The following is an 18,915-nucleotide window of genomic DNA, read 5'->3' as shown; positions in this document are numbered from 1 at the left end:
TTGCGGCACTTGGCAATTTTTTCTTTTAAAATGCAACATCATGGGGCGCCTGGGTAGCGCAGTCTGTTAAGTGTCTGACTCTTGGTTTCGGTTCAGGTCATGATCTCAGGGTTGTGAGACTGAGCCCAGCTCCTCAGCGCTCAGTACGGAAACTGCTTGGGATTCTTCCTCTCCCTCCCCTTCTGCCCCTTCCCCTGCTTGTGCACATGTGCAATCTCTCCCTCTCTTAAAACAAAAAAACAAAACACACAAAAAAAAACAAAGAAAACACTTTAAAATGTTTAAAATGCAACGTCACTACTATCAATAATACCAGAAGTGGTCACGTGCTGTTTCTCACCAAAATAAATAGATCTAGTATTTATTAAGTACTTATGTATCCTACATGTTACTCAATGTATGCTCATCAAACAATGTGCCTACCTCCACACGGAAGCAACCACAGTGAACCAGAAGCTGCAAGAGCTCTCTGGCGTCACACAGTCCCCAGGTGGCCGGGCCATGATGCAACCCCACACCTCCCCACACTCGCTCATTTCAACACTCCCCTCTCTGATAATCAGCCATAATGAAAAGTGAGCAAAGCTGAAACCTTATAAAAACTGATGGGGGGGGGGGACCCAAAAAGCCCTGTCTTAAGTGTCTTCCCTGCCTGTCTAAATTTCCAATCCATAAAACACTTTATAAAATAGAAATTTACAAAAACACAGTGAAGATTTTTTTTAAGATTTTATTTATTTATTTGACAGAGATAGAGACAGCCAGCGAGAGAGGGAACACAAGCAGGGGGAGTGGGAGAGAAAGAAGCAGGCTCATAGCGGAGGAGCCTGATGTGGGGCTCGATCCCATAACGCCAGGATCACGCCCTGAGCCGAAGGCAGACGCTTAACCGCTGTGCTACCCAGGCGCCCCCACAGTGAAGATTTTTAATCTTTTCCTTCAACAGTATCTTTCAGGGCAGAACCAGATCAACTTTAATACTACAGGAAGTTTTCAATAACATAGGATCACAATATAAGACATGGCACCTAAGAACCACTTTTAATAATGAAATTTCAGGAATCTGGGTGTTCTTTGGTTGTTTTTTTTTTCTTTTTAATAGAAATTCTAGTCCACCACCCACTATCCAGGACTATGACCCACCAAAGTCCATCATACAAATATATATACAAATATATTCATGTTATTCATACAGGAAGATTTAAAATGGCTCTGAAACCTCTTGAGAATATACCCTTCATCCCTGGAAGCCTACAGATAGGCTACTAAAGCAGGTTAGTTGATTTAATATTTTCTATAATATCTGGATCTACCAATCACATGATCACAATAACTGTTGCTTTAAATATTTTTAATGAAAATTAAAAAAAATTTCTACAATATTGGAGTACTACGCATAGATAATCTAAAGCCAGAAGTTTACTATTTCATCATTTAAAAAAGGCACACTAAGGATTAAAGTTAGTAAGAGACACAGAGTCAAAGGCCAAGATTTCTAAATTATGACCTAAGTCTTCTCAAAGCACTGACAACCTGGACTATAATGGTTTCCTAGCATTTTATTTAGTGGTAAAAACAGCCACTGGAATATATACCCAAAACACTCCATTTACCTATAAATCAGGTAGTTTCTCCAAAAAAACCCTGTCAGCTAGCCCAACAAACTGCCTTACAGAACTGATCCAAGAAGAGGGTCCGCCCTGCCTGCCCATAAACAAACAGGCTCACCAGGAGACCGGGCAGAGGACCAGCTCTTTCTGTCTATGGGGGGGGGGGGGGGCACGACACCTGAGTGACTCGGTTGAGCATCTGACTCCTGATTTTGGCTGAGGTCGTGATCTCAGGGTCCTGAGACTGAGCCCTGCATCGGGCTCTGTGCTTGAGATTCTCTCTCTGCCCCCTCACTCTCAATCTCGATCAAAAAAAAAAGAAAAAAAAACCATTTTAAAAAAAGGGGGAGGAAATGCACTCAGCAACTAGCAGAAATAATCTTGAGGCAAAGGGCAAGGTGACATAAGCAGGCAGGCATTGGTACTTACTAGTAGCTTCTAGTCCGATCTCTAGAGGAAATACAGAACCTCCTTCAGACATACAGGGTGTGAAGGAAGTGCCTCCCCACAGATTAAGGCTTGGGAGATGCAGAAACAGGGTGCCATTCTGGGATCTGAACTGGGAGAAGGCTTTGTCCTCAGGCTTCTGGAGCTTGAGCAGGTCAAATACCAAAATGAAGGATCTCTTCCAAACATGATAAGAAGGAGAAGACCCTGGCTCTTGACACAACTGACCTTTTGCTCCTTGTAATCTGTAAAGATGACTGTGACTAATCTTACTCTGCTCTCTCCTTACACCTATGTAAGGCATTCCCTAGCTTGAAGGTAGAAAGATTGTCTGTAAAGAGCCCGGTGCCTGCACAAGAAGGATGCTTAAGATGCTTTATGACCTCAGAGAGATGACCCAAGACATTGAAACGGACCGGCAGGAACTGGGGAATTTTTTGGCACACCATTTTATAATAATCTGCAATGATACTAGAGGCTTTATATGGACACTGATACAGCACAGCAAACAGAAGTTTAAATAAGCTTGAAATATTTCCATATTTTAAAAGTAAAAAGCCATTAGGAAGCAAAAGAACTATCAATAAGGATACGTATTCCATTCATGCCTGAAATCTTGAAGTCATCGATTAACTGTACTACCATGTCTTTATTTGGGTCAGTGGGATCGCTTTCTCGAACCTATGGAAAGAAAAATGAATTCAAGAACAGAACCATTTAGGACTGAAAGTCATTTCCATTATAACCAACCAAAAACATTTTAGTAAAAGTGATGTTTTTAAAAATAAAAGATTGAGTATTTGAACTAAAAATTCCTCTGTAAAATTTTAAGTCATTAATTTTTCTTGCATTATTCACATTTTCACAGTACTTACACATTTGAGCAATTTTATTTCATCCAAGGCTGTCTCTGTATAATGCTGGGCACTTTTGACAACTTTCATTGCCACAAATCTTTTCCCCCTTTAAAAAAATGCATATTTTAAATATTATCAGAAGCGATCATTATAATAAAAACTAGTCAATAAATAGAAACTTCTAATAACCTTTTCTTTAAAATAGTACTTTTCAAACTGTGTGGCCACAATTAAGCAATAGGTTAATGGACCAAAACAATCTCTTTTTTGCTCTGTGTTTGTTTTTGCCTAATAATAATAAGGTGGACTGGAAAAATGTTAAGAGTTCATCACACAGATTAAGAGTAATTCTTATTTTGTAACACTTATGTTTGAGTACATACACACACACCCCATATATGTATGTGTCCCGGGTAGCAGTGCAGTTTCATACTATGGGGTCGTGACTTAAAAAAAAAAAAAAAAAAAGTCAGAAATCACTGATTTTAAAGGCCTATACATTATCTTTTTACATGTGAATATTTTTCTCATATAGATGAATTACTAGAAGAATATATCTGATATAATGCTATTTCAATGAATAAGCTTCAGATATAAAAGCAGAAGAGAGTTAATATATTAAGATAATAGACAAGTGAAATTCAAACTGGGCGGGGGGGGGGATGTCTAGCTGGGGGAGGCAGGCCCGTGCTAAGTACTATACATGCTACAACAGAAGTAGGTGTGCTCCTCTGCCATACTTCATGACAAAGGTTGCACTAGACCAGAAATCAAATGGACAAATGAGAAAGAACACTTACTGCATATCCCAGCACAGCCAGACAGTTGAGAAGTGTCCCCATCCTAGCTTTCTAATAACATGGTAGCGGCCATTGAAGAGGTCTCCAATTTTCACTGGATGGTAGCCACCTTTTATTAAAAAAAAATTTTTTTTAATTTCAGAGAAATAGTAAAATCTCATCCTTTGTGTCAGTTCTTTTTAAAGATTTTATTTATTTTTAAGTAATCTCTATACCCAATGTGGGGCTTGAACTCAAGACCCCAAGATCAAGAGTCACATGCGCTACAGAGTGAGCCCACCAGGTGCCCCCTTTAGTCAGTTCTTGATACCATTTAAGAAAGCTCTAAATAATAAAATCAAAGTATGTTTAATAATATAATATTTTTCTCAAAAATATCTTTCATCAAGAGAAAAATGTCCTCTGCCTTTCTATTAGGCTTTCTGTCCATTCTGATTTAACTCAGAAAGACAACAAACCGCCCAGTACCCCATAACAAGCCAAGGTGTACGTAATATGCACACACCAGCTCTTGACCTTTCCATACATTGTCGTCTTCCCTTTTAAGCAATAAATTCAATGCAAAACGTTTTAGGTCAGTAGAACATAACTCACAAAGTAAAGGATGTGTGCTCTACCTAATTCTGCATATACCAATAGTTTACACATAAGCAACAAGGAATCATATAATGTACAACAGTTCACCCTCCAACAGACCTTGCTCCTCTCCCCACACTTCCTCCAACCTCACACCCCTGCTGAGAAACAGGCTGGAGAGAGAGAGGACACCATCTTGAGGCAGATACTTGGGAAAGGTAAGGGTGCTTTTATAGATGTCTGGCATAAAAAGACCTTTCCTCTGGGTTTGTAAATAAAATAAGCAGGCTACAAAATAGCATGTAGAATATGATACCATTTTTGTGAAATACACAAGGAAAAACCTAGGGGGATAAGATGTTAGCAACAAGCATATCTGAGTATAAAATTACTTTTATTCTTTTTTATGTATCTTAATTTTTTACTAAAACAAATATAATGCTTTCCTACTTTTTTATTCTTTTAACATCTGCTTTTTTATTGCAATGTTATCTCTCATTTTTTAAAACTACAGAATTCTTACAAATCACTCAAGAAAGACATGGATAGTTCATTCCCACCTCGTGCTCAGAGGCTCAGAGCAGGTGCATAAGCATCCAAGCCACATCTTTTAACCCATCCCAGTATCTTTCAGAGGGCTAGGAATAGACCTCAGGAAATACTACGAATATTTATGAATATTTAAACTGTTACTCAACTGAATTAGTGAAGCAGGAATTTGACCAGATACTGAGTTTCTTAGACTCTTACTCTACTACCACCACATCAGCATTTCTCAGATTTTAATATCAAAGTCTTTAACAATATTCTGGATAAAAGATATGAACTAAAAGATAATAAATTAAGAATATAGCAAATTACTAAATGGATGGATAGGTGGTGACTAAACTCACTGTAGTAATCACAATACACACATATGTCAAGTCATTATGCTATACACCTTAAGCTTATACAGTGCTGTATTATTAAATACATCGCAATAAAAGTGGAAGAAAAAAATTGCTTATTGCTTACTTAGAAGGTTAAACTAAACTAAAACTGAAGTGGGCTCTGAGTTTACAATACAGTTTTTGAACTATTAAAATTAACACTGGAAAGGAGGAGGAAAAAACCTATAATTTTCCAAGTACAAGGACACTGTGCTAGGCCCTTTATTTTCAAAACCATATTCCACGAAAGGAAAGTAAACTATAATATGCTGCAGGTGTTCCACGGTGGGGGTGGGGAGAAGAAGGGAGGAGAAGTCCGTTTGGGAAATGGGAAGTTCAAAAAGCAAAGCGATTTCTTAACACACAGTGGGACCTTAAAGAAAAGAGAGCATGCTGCAAATCCCAGACATATTTGCTCATGAAATGATTCCTTCAAAAACAAACAAAAAAAACAAGTCACATTTCACAATACAAAGTATTTAGGAAATACTGGTGTCTATGTCACTTCTGACGACCACCCCACAAAGCAGATGGTGTGATTTCTATCTACACTGCTGAAGTGGGCACAAGTCTCAGAGACAGTAAGTAATAGGTTCAGGGCTGGAAACTGGGTCTGACTCCAAAGTCCCTGCCCTGTCCACCAGGAAGAAATGTATTTTGTTTTTAACAACTGCGGGACTATTTCCTGATCTTAATATTGGGGGAACACTCGATAGCTTAATTAAAAGCCATTTACTACTTAATTGCATAGTATTCCCAACTTTAAAGTTTTTAAATTTAAAAATCTGTATCATTACGGATTCTCCAACAGCCAGAGTGCGTATGTGAGCAAAAACAGAAAAGCGCTGTTTCCAATATAATCACAGCGTAAGCACGGCCACTCCTTTTCTCAATAGGACTTGGAAAGTTGAACAAAAGAAATTACTAGTTTAGTCCAGTTACCTCAGGAGGCCACAGATGAGCTAAGATGTACCTAGCAGAGGACTAAAAAAAAAAAATAATAAAATAATAATAATAATAATAATAATAATAATAATAATACTATACCTAAAGGCAGGCCAACTAAAACAAGAGGGGGCAGAGAAGAAATTTTTAATACAAATATAAAAACAATTAGAAGTACTGAACAGTTATCCTTTTATTTTGAAAATATGACATAATTTCAAACCTATACTCCATATATTCTCCTACCCTAATTCCCAGATCTCCATAGAAAACAAGTCTCTTCTGACTACTTTTCAACCTCTTCCCATAAAAGGGTAAATGATATTCATGCTGCCAGAAGGTCGAACAACGACTTCCCATAGCAGACCGCACCAACCTGCCCAACACCCACAGAATTAGAGAAAATGGACACTCCAGTAACCGTGCCAATTAATTCTCCAATTCCCTGAGATCAGCTCACAGTGTGCACCACAGTGACCACTAGCAACAGACACTCCATGGCTTACAACACTGTCTAGCACGCAAGGACTCTTGAGAACAGTCACAGACCAGATAAGGGCATCTCCTTTTGCTCCTTTACCAACAGGCAGCACAGGAATTTATCAACAGTGCTCCCCACAGACCCTGCTCATGGCATCAGGCAGAGTACCAGAAAGGTTCAAGCACTTGAGAACTACCATGACTTAGGAGTTTAGCTGACACATTTGCACTTCACTATTTGTATTACTTAATATAAAAACCATGCACTTATCACTTAGGAGTTTACCTTTGATCATTAAAAAATAAATATTAGTTTGGATTACAAATACTAGAGACTAAAACCTGATTGTTAAGTACTTGAGCTCACTCAATGGTATCTTCGGCAACTCCTGCCCCTCCAGCACACTAAAGAAACTGTAACTAAAGCTCTACTCAAACTATCAAGGCTCCAAAGAAGACAATTCCAAAACCACCTTTCTTAGCTATTCTAGAATTGTTGGCCAAAGATAAAGATAACTCTTCTCCTTGCGGAGCCAAAAATAGGATCAATTTGAGGCAATCAAAAATTCAGAACTCTATCATACAAAACTGTAAAGATTTTCAGCAAAGTCTTTATTTGCTAATAAAGATACTATTAAGTATTCATTTTTTTGTATCAACACTAGTTTCTCAGTCTTCTGCTGGGGAGGTTTCTCTCCACAACCAGTGAAGGCTACTGAAGGTCTAAAGAAAAACATGAGAACCACCTCCAACACACACAGTCTTAAAAAAGGAAGGCGTGGCAAAAAGCAATTTATTCACAGAACTATAATACAGACACACCTGGGAGCACAGATAAATAGAACAAGCTGACAGAAAAGCAGTTAAGGATATGGAAGATGTGAATACACCACCAAGCAACTTGATATAATTGACATTTATAGAACACTCTAATCAACAGCAAATATTATTTCCAAGTACACGGAACATGTACCAACATAAACCATATACTGGGCATAAAACAAGTTTCAACAGATATTAAAAGATTCAAGAAATATAAAGCATGTTCTCAGACCACAATAGAATTCAGTTAAAAATGAGTAACAAAATACCACAAAGTTGGGAAACGAACACACTTCAAAATAACCCATGGGATAAAGAAGAAATGAAAAGGAAATTACAAAGAATTTTACACTAAGTGAAAATGAAGACCTAACATCAGAATCTGAGAAATGTTGCTAAAATTAAACCTTAAGAGGAAAATTTAGAGCACAAAATGCCTGTATCAGAAAAAAGATCTCAAATCAATAAGCTCAGTTTCCAGCTTACAAAAACAGAAAAAGAACAAAGGTAACTTCAAGTAAGCAAAAGAAAGAAGAGAATAAACGTTAAGAGCTGTAATCAGTGAAATAAGCATAAAAATAGAGAGAAATCAGTAAGACCAAAAGCTGGTTCTTTGAGAAAATGAAAATAATAAACTGACCAGAGAAAACAGAAAGAAAACACAAGTTACCAACATGAGTGAGGTGATATCACTACATATTTTATAGCTATTAAAGGATAATAGAGAATATTACAATTTTATACCTATAAATATGAAAACATAGACGAAATGGACAAATACCATGAAAAACACAACACATACATACACACTATACATACCTAAATAACTCTATACCAGTTTCTAAAAAAAAAAAAATCAATTTGTAGTTAAAAACCTTCCCATAAAAAATGAATTGGTGAATAATCTCAAACATTTACAGGAAAAATACTAACAATTCTACATACTTCCTGAAAACTGAAATGGAGGAAATACTCCCAATCTCATTCTACGAAGCCAGCATTACTTTGATTCCAAAGCCTGGCAAAGACATTAAAAGAAAGCTACAGACCAATTTCCCCATGAAGTAGATACAAAAATTCCAAACAGAATTTCATCAAATCTAATTAAACATAAAAAAGGATAATACTCTATGACCAAGTGGCTTTTATTCTAGAAATGAAAACTTAGGAACCATAGGATTAGCTCACTAAACAGGAAAAAAAAATCTCCTAATATTCAACATGCATTGCTGATCAAAATTCTGAACAAAGCAGGAACAGAAGAGCATCTGTGAAAAACCTACGAGACAGCATCAGACTTGAAGTTGCTGGGGAACTGAAAGAAGAAGGGACTCATTCCAAGATTAAAAGGATCAAAAAACACATAATGTAATGGGTAAATCTGATTACGACCCAGACTTGAGAGGAAGAAAAAAAAATAGGCGTAAAAGACATTTCTTGAAACAATTAGGTAAACTTAAATAAGATATGGATTTTAGATGATATTACAGAATTATTAATTTTCTTAGTTATAACAATGACATTATGGCTATATAATGAGAATGCTTATTCTTAGATAAGTCTGAAGATTTTTTGGAGTAAAATGTCATGATTTTTGTAACTTCCTTTCCAGTAATTCAGCAAAAGAAAAAAATGATAAATGTATACAATAAAGCAAGTAAGAGAAAATGTCAGCAACTCTTCAACAATGCTAAAATGGTAACACTCTCCTCCATAAAGGAAATGCAGGAATTCCCTATACTATTCCTTCAACACTTCTGTATGTTTGATAATTTCCATAATAAAAAGCATGTCATTTTTAACCAGTCTCTTACGCATCCCAAATGTGTGCTGGGGAGAGGGGCTGTCTAGAGGCAAGCCCAGAGTAGGTAAAGACCAGCTTCAACCACTGGCCCACAGAGGAGGTTCAGTGACGTGACCAGATAGTACACAGGTGGGACCCTACTTTTTCTAAAACGACCTCTGAGAAATAGATAAGAGGGAAAGCAAAATAAAAAAGCCTACTAAAGGCTCATTCTAGATTCCTTGTGTTTATGATGATACTTACTATCTTTCCTACTGAACGTGTGTGTGTGTGTGTGTGTGTGTGTGTGTGTGTGTGTGTGTCAGTGAGTGGCTAGTGAGGCTCTACCATCAGTCAGCTGCCACCTGGGAAGGAAGCAGTAGGGTCAGAATTAGAATCCAGATGTGCCAGACTCTAAACACTGTGCTCTGTCTGCAATACCATGTCTGACTATTCACCCATCAGCTAAAATATGTACCCCTTTCTTTCCATCTGGGATTCTAATATGAATTAAGTGCATGGCACTGTGAATAAACAGAGAGAAAAAACTCTGAAATAAAATAAAAACTGCCATTTTAAATGGTATCTATTTTCTCAGTATAAGGTATCGATAATATGCCTGAGTTAGAAATGGTTTGTCAATGACTCATAAGAATCTATTGTAATCGGCTTTTATGAACAAGATTTTACAAGTATTTAGCAACCATAATTTTGGTTATGAACTAAATATGAAAATAAAGTATTGCTTTAAAATTTTATCCCACATAAGCTTCCTAAAATTTCGTAGCCACATCTCTCAGTTGTGACATTATGGCTTACAGGCAACATCAAATAAGAATACTGAAATCTAAGAAAATACTATTTTCTTCATTAATTTAAAGTATAATTTAAATCACATGTACCCCACCCAAAACCATATGATACCTAGGAATACACCTAACCAAAGAAGCAAAGGCTCTGTACTCAGAAAACTACAGAATACTCATGAAAGAAACTGAGGAAGACAAAAAGAAATGGAAAAACGTTCCATGCTCATGGACTGGAAGAACAAATACTGTCAAAATGTCTATGTTGCCTAGAGCAACCTACAAATTCAATGCAATCCCTATCAAAATACCATCAATAATCCTAAACTTTGTATGGAACCAGAAAAGACCCCAAATAGCTAAACGGATGCTGAAAAAGAAAACCAAAGCTGGAGGCGTCACAATTCCGGACTTCAAGCTCTAGTACAAAGCTCTAATCATCAAGACAGTGTGGTTCTGGCACAAAAACAGATGCATAGATCAATGGAACAGAGTAGAAAAGCCAGAAATGGACCCTCAACTCTATGGTCAACTAATCTTCAGCAAAGCAGGAAAAACTATCCAATGGAAAAAAGTCTCTTCAGCAAATGGTGTTGGGAAAACTGGACACAAACACGCAGAAGAATGAAACTGGACCATTTCCTTACACCACACACAAAAATAGACTCAAAACGGATGAAAGACCTAAATGTGAGACAGGAATCCATCAAAATCCTAGAGGAGAACACAGGCAGCAACCTCTTCGACCTCGGCCACAGCAACTTCTTGCTAGATGCCTCTCCAAAGGCAAGGGAAACAAAGGCAAAAATGAACTATTGGGACTTCATCAGATAAAAAGCTTTTACACAGACAAGGAAACAGTTAACAAAACCAAAAGACAACCAACAGAATGGGAGAAGATATTTGCAAAAATGACATATCAGATAAAGGGCTAGTATCCAAAATCTATAAAGAACTTATCAAACTCAACATCCAAAGAACAAATAATCCAATCAAGAAATGGGCAGAAGACACAAACAGACATTTCCGCAAAGAAGACACCCAAATGGCCAACAGACACATGAAAAAGTGCTCAACATCAATTGGCATCAGGGAAATACAAATCAAAACCACAATGAGATACCACCTCACACCTGTCAGGATGGTTAAAATAAGTCAGGAAACAACAGATGTTGGCGAGGATGCGGGGAAAGGGGAGCTCTCCTACACTGGTGGGAGTGCAAGCTGGTGCAGCCACTCTGGAAAATGGTATGGAGGTTCCCCAAAAAGTTGAAAACAGAGTTACCCTACGGCCCAGCAATTGCACTACTGGGTATTTACCCCAAAGATACAAATGTAGTGATTCGAAGGGGCACCTGCACCCCAATGTTTATAGCAGCAACATCCACAATAGCCAAACTATGGAAGGAGCCCAATGTTCACCAACAAATGAATGGACAAAGAAGATGTGGTATATATATGCAATGCAGTATTACACAGCCATCAAAAAAAAAGAAATCTTGCCATTTGCAATGACGTGGATGGGTATTATGAACCCATCAGAGAAAGACAATTATCATATGATCTCACTAATAAGTGGAATTTAAAAAACAAGGCAGGGCATCTTAGGGAAAGAGAGGAAAAAGTGAAACAAGATGAAACCAAAGAGGGAGATAAACCATAAGAGACTCTTAATCTTAGGAAACAAACTGAGGGTTGCCAGAGGCAAAGGGGGTGGGGTGATGGGGTAACTGGGTGGTGGACATGGAGGAGGGCATGTGTTGTGATGAGCACTGGATATTATATAAGACTGATGAATCACAGACCTGTACCCCTGAAACAAATAATACACTGTTAATTAATTGAATTTAAATTAAAAACAAAAAATAAATCACATGTACCCCAGGAGAAACATCAATAACACTACACATTCAAAGGCAGCACAAATAAGGGTATTAAAAAATAGCCCTAGTAGCCATCGAAACAAAACAAAACAAAAGGCGGCAATAAGAAAGCCTCTGACACAACTAACAAACTCCCTTCAGACTGAGGGAGATTCCAAAGCAGGTAAGCAGAGAAATCATTGTTATTTAAAAACTCTTCAATATAGGGGCGCTAGGGGGCTCAGTCAGTTAAGGGCCCCACTCTTGGTTCTGGCTCAGGTCGTGATCTCAGGGTCATGAGATCGAGCTCCGAGTCAGCCTACTGCTCAGAACAGAGTCAGCTTGGGATTCTTTCCCTCTCCCCACCGCTCTGCCTCCTGCTTGCTTGCACGTGCATGCGCGCGCGCGCTCTCTCAGATAGATAGATAGATAGATAGATAGATAGATAGATAGATAGATAAAATCTTTTTTTAAAAAACCTTCTTGAGGGGCGCCTGGGTGGCACAGCGGTTAAGCGTCTGCCTTCGGCTCAGGGCGTGATCCCAGTGTTATGGGATCAAGCCCCACATCAGGCTCCTCTGCTATGAGCCTGCTTCTTTCTCTCCCACTCCCCCTGCTTGTGTTCCCTCTCTCGCTGTCTGTCTCTATCTCTGTCGAATAAATAAATAAAATCTTTAAAAAAAAAAAAAGAAACCTTCTTGAAGGGTGCTTGGGTGGCTCAGTCGGTTAAGCGTCTGCCTTCGGCTCAGGTCATGATCTCAGGGTCCTGGGATCGAGTCCCGCATCGGCCTCCTTGCTCAGTGGGGAGCCTGCTTCTCCCTCTCCTCCCCTGCTCATGCTCTCTTTCGCTATCTCTGTCACTATTTCTCTCTCTCAAATAAGTAAAATCTTTTAAAAAATTAAAAAAAAAACCCTCTTGACTATAAATTAATCTGTTATTATACCAAATATTCTCTGCAACACTAACGAATGGGAGAGAGCTCTACAGGGAAACTCAGAGCAAAGGAAAGTGCTCCAAAAGAGTATTTATCTATGACCCAAAGAAATAACAACAAAAATTACTTGAGAATATATGATAAAACGCAGAAACAATTTCTGCAGTAGAGCCACAGAGATATAAGTAGAATCCACAGATTCAGAGACCTTGAACATACAAAATGTTAATATAAAGTCCAACAAATAATTGTAAACTATTGCCTAACTATGAATTAACTTATTCAGATTTGTGCTTTAAAAAGGAAGCCGATCTGAATCGCACTGGCATTTACTAGCTATGTAACGCTGAGCAAACTACTCTATTTCTCTGGGTATTCGCCCTACAGTCATCCACTCAGAACTGTCCTGGGCACGTACTCAGTGCCACAGAAGTGTTCACTGTTGTTCTGCCATTCTCCAAATCCACTGTGACTAGTGACGGATTACTGAGTCAGCAGACTAGGGTTCAGGGTATTGTCTATAGCTATTTAAGACGGTAAAACAGGCCAAAAGTGTAATCTAATTCACTAACAGAGCCCAATTAGTAAAAGGTTTGTGATACCCCAGATATAATGATCTAGAGCTGTCAAACGTCCAAAAGAAACTTATCGTTTTTTGATTTTTAATCCCAGTATAGTTAACATACAGTTATATTAGCTTCAGGTGCACAGTACAGTGATTTGACAATTTCATACGTTACTCAGTGCTCATCATGGTAAGTGTGCTCTTTAATCCCCATCACCTATTTAACCCCCCCCCATTCTGGTAACCATCAGTTTGGTCTCTATAGTTAAGACTCTGGGGGCACCTGGGTGGCTCAGTCGGTTGGGCATCCAATGCTTGGTTTCAGCTTGAGTCGTGATCTCAGGGCGGTGGGATCAAGCCCCCTGTCGGACTCCGCTCAGCGCAGAGTCTGCTTGAGATCCTCTCTCCCTCTTCTTCTGCCCCTCTTCCCACTCACACTCTCCCTCTAATAAATAAATATTTTTTTTAAAAAGTCTCTTTCTTGGTTTGTCTCTTTTTCCTTCGCCCATTTGTGTCTTAATTCCACATGTAAGTGAAATCGTATGATATTTGTCTTTCTCTGGCTGACTTATTCTGCTTTGTATTATACTCTCTAGCTCTATCCCCATGGGTGCAAATGGCAAGATTTCCTTTCTTTTTTATGGCTAATATTCCATTGTGTATGTGTGTGTACACACATTTTCTTTGTAAATTTATCTAATGATGAACATGTGGCCTACTTCCATATTTTGTCTATGGTAAGTAAAACTGTAGTAAACACAGGGTGCATGTATCCATTTGAATTAATGTTTTAGAATTCTTTGGGTAAATACGCAGTAGTCCAATTACTGGACTGTAGGGTAGTACTATTTTTAACTTTTGGGGGAAACTATAGACGGTTTTCCACAGTGGCTGCTCCGGCTTGCATTCCCACCAACGGTGCAAGAGGGTTCCTTTATTCTCTGCATCTTCAACACGTTTCTTGGTTGTTGATTTTAGCCATTCGGAGTAATGTTATACTAGTCTGAGGTGATATTTCATCGTAGTTTTGACTTGCATCGCCCTGATGATGAGTGATGCTGAGCACCTTTCATGTTGGCGATTTGGAGGTCTTTTTTGGGAGAAATGTCTGTTCATGTCTTCTGCCCACTTTGAGTTGGATTATTTGTTTTTTGGATGTTGAGTTCTATCAGTTTTTTATATATTTTGGATACTAACCCTTCATCAGATATGTCATTTGCAGATATCTTCTCCCATTCCGTAGGCTGCCTTTTAGTTTTGTTTCCTTTACTGTGCAGAAGCTTTTTATTTTGATGTAGTCTCAGTAGTTTATTTTTGTTTTTATTTCCCTTGCCTCAGGAGGCATATCTAGAAAACTGTTGCTATGGCCAATGTCAGAGAAATTACTGCCTGTGCCTTCTTGTAGGATTTTTATGGTTTCAGTTTTCACATGTAGGTTTCTAGTCCATTTTGAATTTATTTTTGTGTATAGTATAAGAAAGTGGTCCAGTTTTATTCTTCTGCATGTAGCTGTCCAGTTTTCCCAACACCATTTTTTGGAGACTTTTGCCAATTGCATCTTGTTTCCTGCTTTGTTGAAAACTGACCATGTAATTGTGGGTTTATTCCTGGGTTTTCTATCCTGTTCCCTTGATCTGTGTGTCTGTTTTTGTTCTAGTACCATACTGTTTTGATCACTACAAAGCTTTGTAATGTAACTTGAAATCTAGAATTGTGATGCCTCCACTTTTGTTTCTCTTTTTAAAGTTTGCTTTGGCTATTCAGGGTCTTTTGTGGTTCCATACAAATTTTACAATTGTTTGTTCTCGTTCTGTGATTTTGATAGGGCCTGCATTAATCTGTAGATTGCTTTGGGTAGTATAGACATTTTAACAATAATTTTCTTTCCATCCATGAGCATGCACCGTCATTCCATTTCTTTGTGTCGTGTTCAATTTCTTTCATCAATGTTTTGTAGTTTTCAGTGTCCAGGCCTTTCACCTGTTTGGTTAAGTTTACTCCTAGGTATTTTATAATTTTGCGTGCAATCGTAAATGGGATTGTTTTCTTAATTTCTCTTTCCCTGTTTCATTACGGGTGAATACAAATGCAACAGATTGCCCGCACACTGATTTTGTATCCTGCAGCTTCACTGAACTTATCAGTTCTAGCAGTTTTTTGATGGAATCCTTTGGGTTATCTATCATATCACGTCATCTGCAAACAGTGAAAGTTTTACTTCTTCCTTACTCGTCTGGATGCCTTTTATTTCTTTTTGTTGTCTGACTGCTGTGGCTAGGACTTCCAGAATGAATAAAAGTGGTGAGAGTGGGGTTGCCTGGGTGGCTCAGCTGGTTGAGCATCTGACTCCTGGCTTTGGCTCAGGTCGTGATCTTGGGGTCAGGAGGCTGAGTCCCACGAAGGGTTCCATGCTCAGCGTGGAGTCTGCTTGAGATTCTTTCCCTCACTCTCTGCACTCCATTCCCCACCAATGACTCACAAACGTGCTCTGTCAAATAAATAAATAAAACCTTTTTTAAAAAAAAATTTATTTGACAGAGAGCGAGCACAGGCAGGTAGAGCGAGAGAGGGAGAAGCAGGCTCCCCACTAAGCAGGGAGCCCAATGCGGGGCTTGATCCTAGGACCCTGGGATCACAACCCGAGCTGAAGTCAGACACTTAGCCAACTGAGCCGTCCAGGTGCCTCTAAATAAATAAAATCTTAAAAAAAGAAGAAAAAGTGGTGAGAGTGGACTTTGTTGTCCTGTTCCTGACTTTAGGGGAAAAGCTCTCAATTTTTCCCCATTGAGTGTGATATTTGCCGTGTGTTTTTCATATATGGCCTTTATTATGTTGAGGTATGTTCCCTGTAAACCTAGTTTGTTAGGGGTTTTTATCATGAATGAATTTTATACTTTGCAAATGCTTTTTTTGCATCTACTGAAAGATCATATGCTTTTTATACTTTCTTTTATGATGTATCACATTGATTAAAGAAACTCATCTTTTTATCAATGGTTTATCCAAACATTAAAATATACTTATAAAAGAATCCAGATTTTCAAAATTCAAGTTTAATGTCATTTCCCAAGAGATGAGAGTGTGGCTTATCATCATGTCATAAAAACTGTGGCTTCCATCCTGGGGCTCTCCCCGCTCTCTGCTGAGCTAGCTGCCTTGTTGTGAGCAGCCCTGTACAGACGCACATGTGGCAAGTAACCGAAGCCTCCAGTCAACAGCAGTGAGGCACTGAGACCTGCCAACAACCACCAAAATGATCAGGGAAGCAGATATTTCGGGCAAGTCAAGCCTACAGGTCACTGCAGCCCCAGCTTGACTATAATCTCATGAGAGAACCTGGTCCCAAACCAACCAAATTTCTGCACAGCTTTTGAATACAGACATTGGTAGCCTTTGTTGCAGACTATCTTTCAAAGGTTTCCAAGGTGAATGACGTTGGAAAATAGACATACTGTCTCCCACTGGAGAAGGGGGCACACTGGTTTGCTGTGCAGTATAAGTATCTCCCCCCAGTAACAAAGGTTGGGCAGGTTTGGTTGCATACCCATAAAGATTAGATTCCTAAGCTTGAAGGTCCTCGGCTTTGATACACAGGCACAACGTGTGGAGCGCCCACCTGGGCTTTCCTCCACATGGCCCTCGTGGGACGGAGGGTAGGAACCAGTATGGACACGAGCACACGCTGCTTGTCGTGCTGTGAGTAATAAAACCCTCTGTTTCTGACTCAGGAGTCTCACGTCTTCTGCAAGCATCTATGAAACTGGCTGGCTAACTTATCAGCTTGCAGGAAGAATAAAATCTCACAAATGCCTTGGTTCATGATAGATTTATCTTTAGCACCATGAAAAAGCACTCTTGTTTAGAGTGACTAGTTTGTTTTCATCTTATGAAAACTGTCAGTCTCACAACCACTGCATTTCCTTCCTTGCTTTGATGACTAAGAAACCCAGAGGAAAATCTACAACACTGTTAAATTGTACAGATATCTATTTATAAATCTTCATGTATTAGCCTTAATGTGACTTTTTTCTATAATTTCTTCATCTATTTGCCTATTATATTCTATGTACTTTACGTGTAAAATGTCTCAAGAATGTAAAGTGTTAGGATACAATTAACAGCTACTTATCATTCAGGATAAGCTCAAACAAGGCCCTCTTCTTGGAAACATTTCCTGATCTTCCCGGCTGAGGAAAAGCTCCTGTCCTGTACTTACGTACCTCTATAATGTCTCAGTATGCTCTGTTACAAAGAAGAATATTTTAATTATTCATTTTCTCATTTGTCTTTCCCAGGAGATTTTATTTTAAAGATTCTATTTTTTTAAGTAATCTCTACACCCAGCATAGGGCTTAATTCAAAACCCTAAGATTAAGAGTTGCACACTCCACCAAATGAGACAGCCAAGTGTCCCTTTCCCAGGAGATTTTAAATACTACAAGGAGAAAGACAGTATCCCTAACGCATAGTACCTGGATCACAGCAGGCAAACTAATAAATACATGAGAGAGAAAGCGGAGAACACAAGAGACACAGATGGGAGGGAGGTTGGTTCTCTGCTCCTTGGTGTGAAGGAGAAACTAAAAAGGCTTTACCAGTTTAAGATGTGGGCTAACGTTAAATTCTGAGTTAATACTACACTATAACAGAAAAAGAGAGGAAGGCCCAGAAAGAAAAAGAGATAGCAAGAGGAAAATTACAACAGCAGGAAGGCATGTTCACAATAAAATAAATACTTCTGTTTGCTGCTAAGAAGAAAACAAGAAAAGCACGTTGGGATCAGACTATGAAGAGCCTTGAGAATTGTTCAAGTTCAGACTTTCATTATTAATATTGTGAACAAAATTTAGTAATACAGTGTATCCTTAGAAGATTTCCCTTTATTTCTCTTATGACCAGATGGGGAACTAGTAAACTAATAATTCAAATGTATCCCAAGTAATATCATATAAAAATACCACTAAGAGAATTGTGTGGTGGAAAAATTATACTTTTTATACTACAAAATTAAAAGGTACAGTACTTAAGACAAATTGGTAAGGAAATTGAGCTGTGATAATATTTATAAGATCCTGAACACAGCCATCATGGGATTATAAACATTTAAGGGTTAAAGTCCACTAATAGCTCCATATATTTACAAAGCTGGAATGTGATTCTAGACAAAAATCAAATAGAGTAAGGATTTCATCTGCTTTTATGATCAATAACTAGGTTTCTTGTCACTTTAGTGCTATGATTTTGTAGCTACAGCAAAATTTTTCTAAAATATAGTGATGTTGACATTTCCACTTTGCTAGAAAAGACCCTCAAGGGGCATCTGACTGGCTTGTGAGGTTGTGAGTTCAAGCCCCACGCTGGGTGTATTGATTACTTAAAAATAAAATCTTAAAAAAAAAAAAAAAAAAAAAAGGAATGACAGAGCCCACAGTGGACATGCAAATCCCACGGTGGGGCGTGGCCAACTCTCAAAGCCTAAATCTCTACAGTCTGTAGTC

General features: G+C 38.4%; 1 protein-coding gene across 13 annotated transcripts in view; it reads right to left on the bottom strand.

Annotated features, from left to right (window-relative positions):
- The window catches only part of SRPK2 (SRSF protein kinase 2), a 225,120-nt gene that overhangs the window by 36,063 nt on the left and 170,142 nt on the right, over positions 1–18,915 (bottom strand). For all 13 annotated transcript variants that reach the window (XM_057304080.1, XM_057304081.1, XM_057304082.1 and 10 more), the window contains 3 exons: positions 3,715–3,823; positions 2,933–3,020; positions 2,651–2,738 (listed from right to left, as the gene is read on the bottom strand). In XM_057304080.1, coding sequence (XP_057160063.1) covers positions 2,651–2,738; positions 2,933–3,020; positions 3,715–3,823 — 285 coding nt within the window. The remainder of the gene's footprint in view (positions 1–2,650; positions 2,739–2,932; positions 3,021–3,714; positions 3,824–18,915) is intronic.

The sequence above is a fragment of the Ursus arctos genome, unplaced genomic scaffold (assembly GCF_023065955.2).
Source record: "Ursus arctos isolate Adak ecotype North America unplaced genomic scaffold, UrsArc2.0 scaffold_3, whole genome shotgun sequence".
Lineage (NCBI taxonomy): Eukaryota > Metazoa > Chordata > Mammalia > Carnivora > Ursidae > Ursus > Ursus arctos.
The sequence above is the reverse complement of the archived record's forward strand: the minus strand, read 5'-3'. Positions and strand labels throughout refer to the sequence as shown.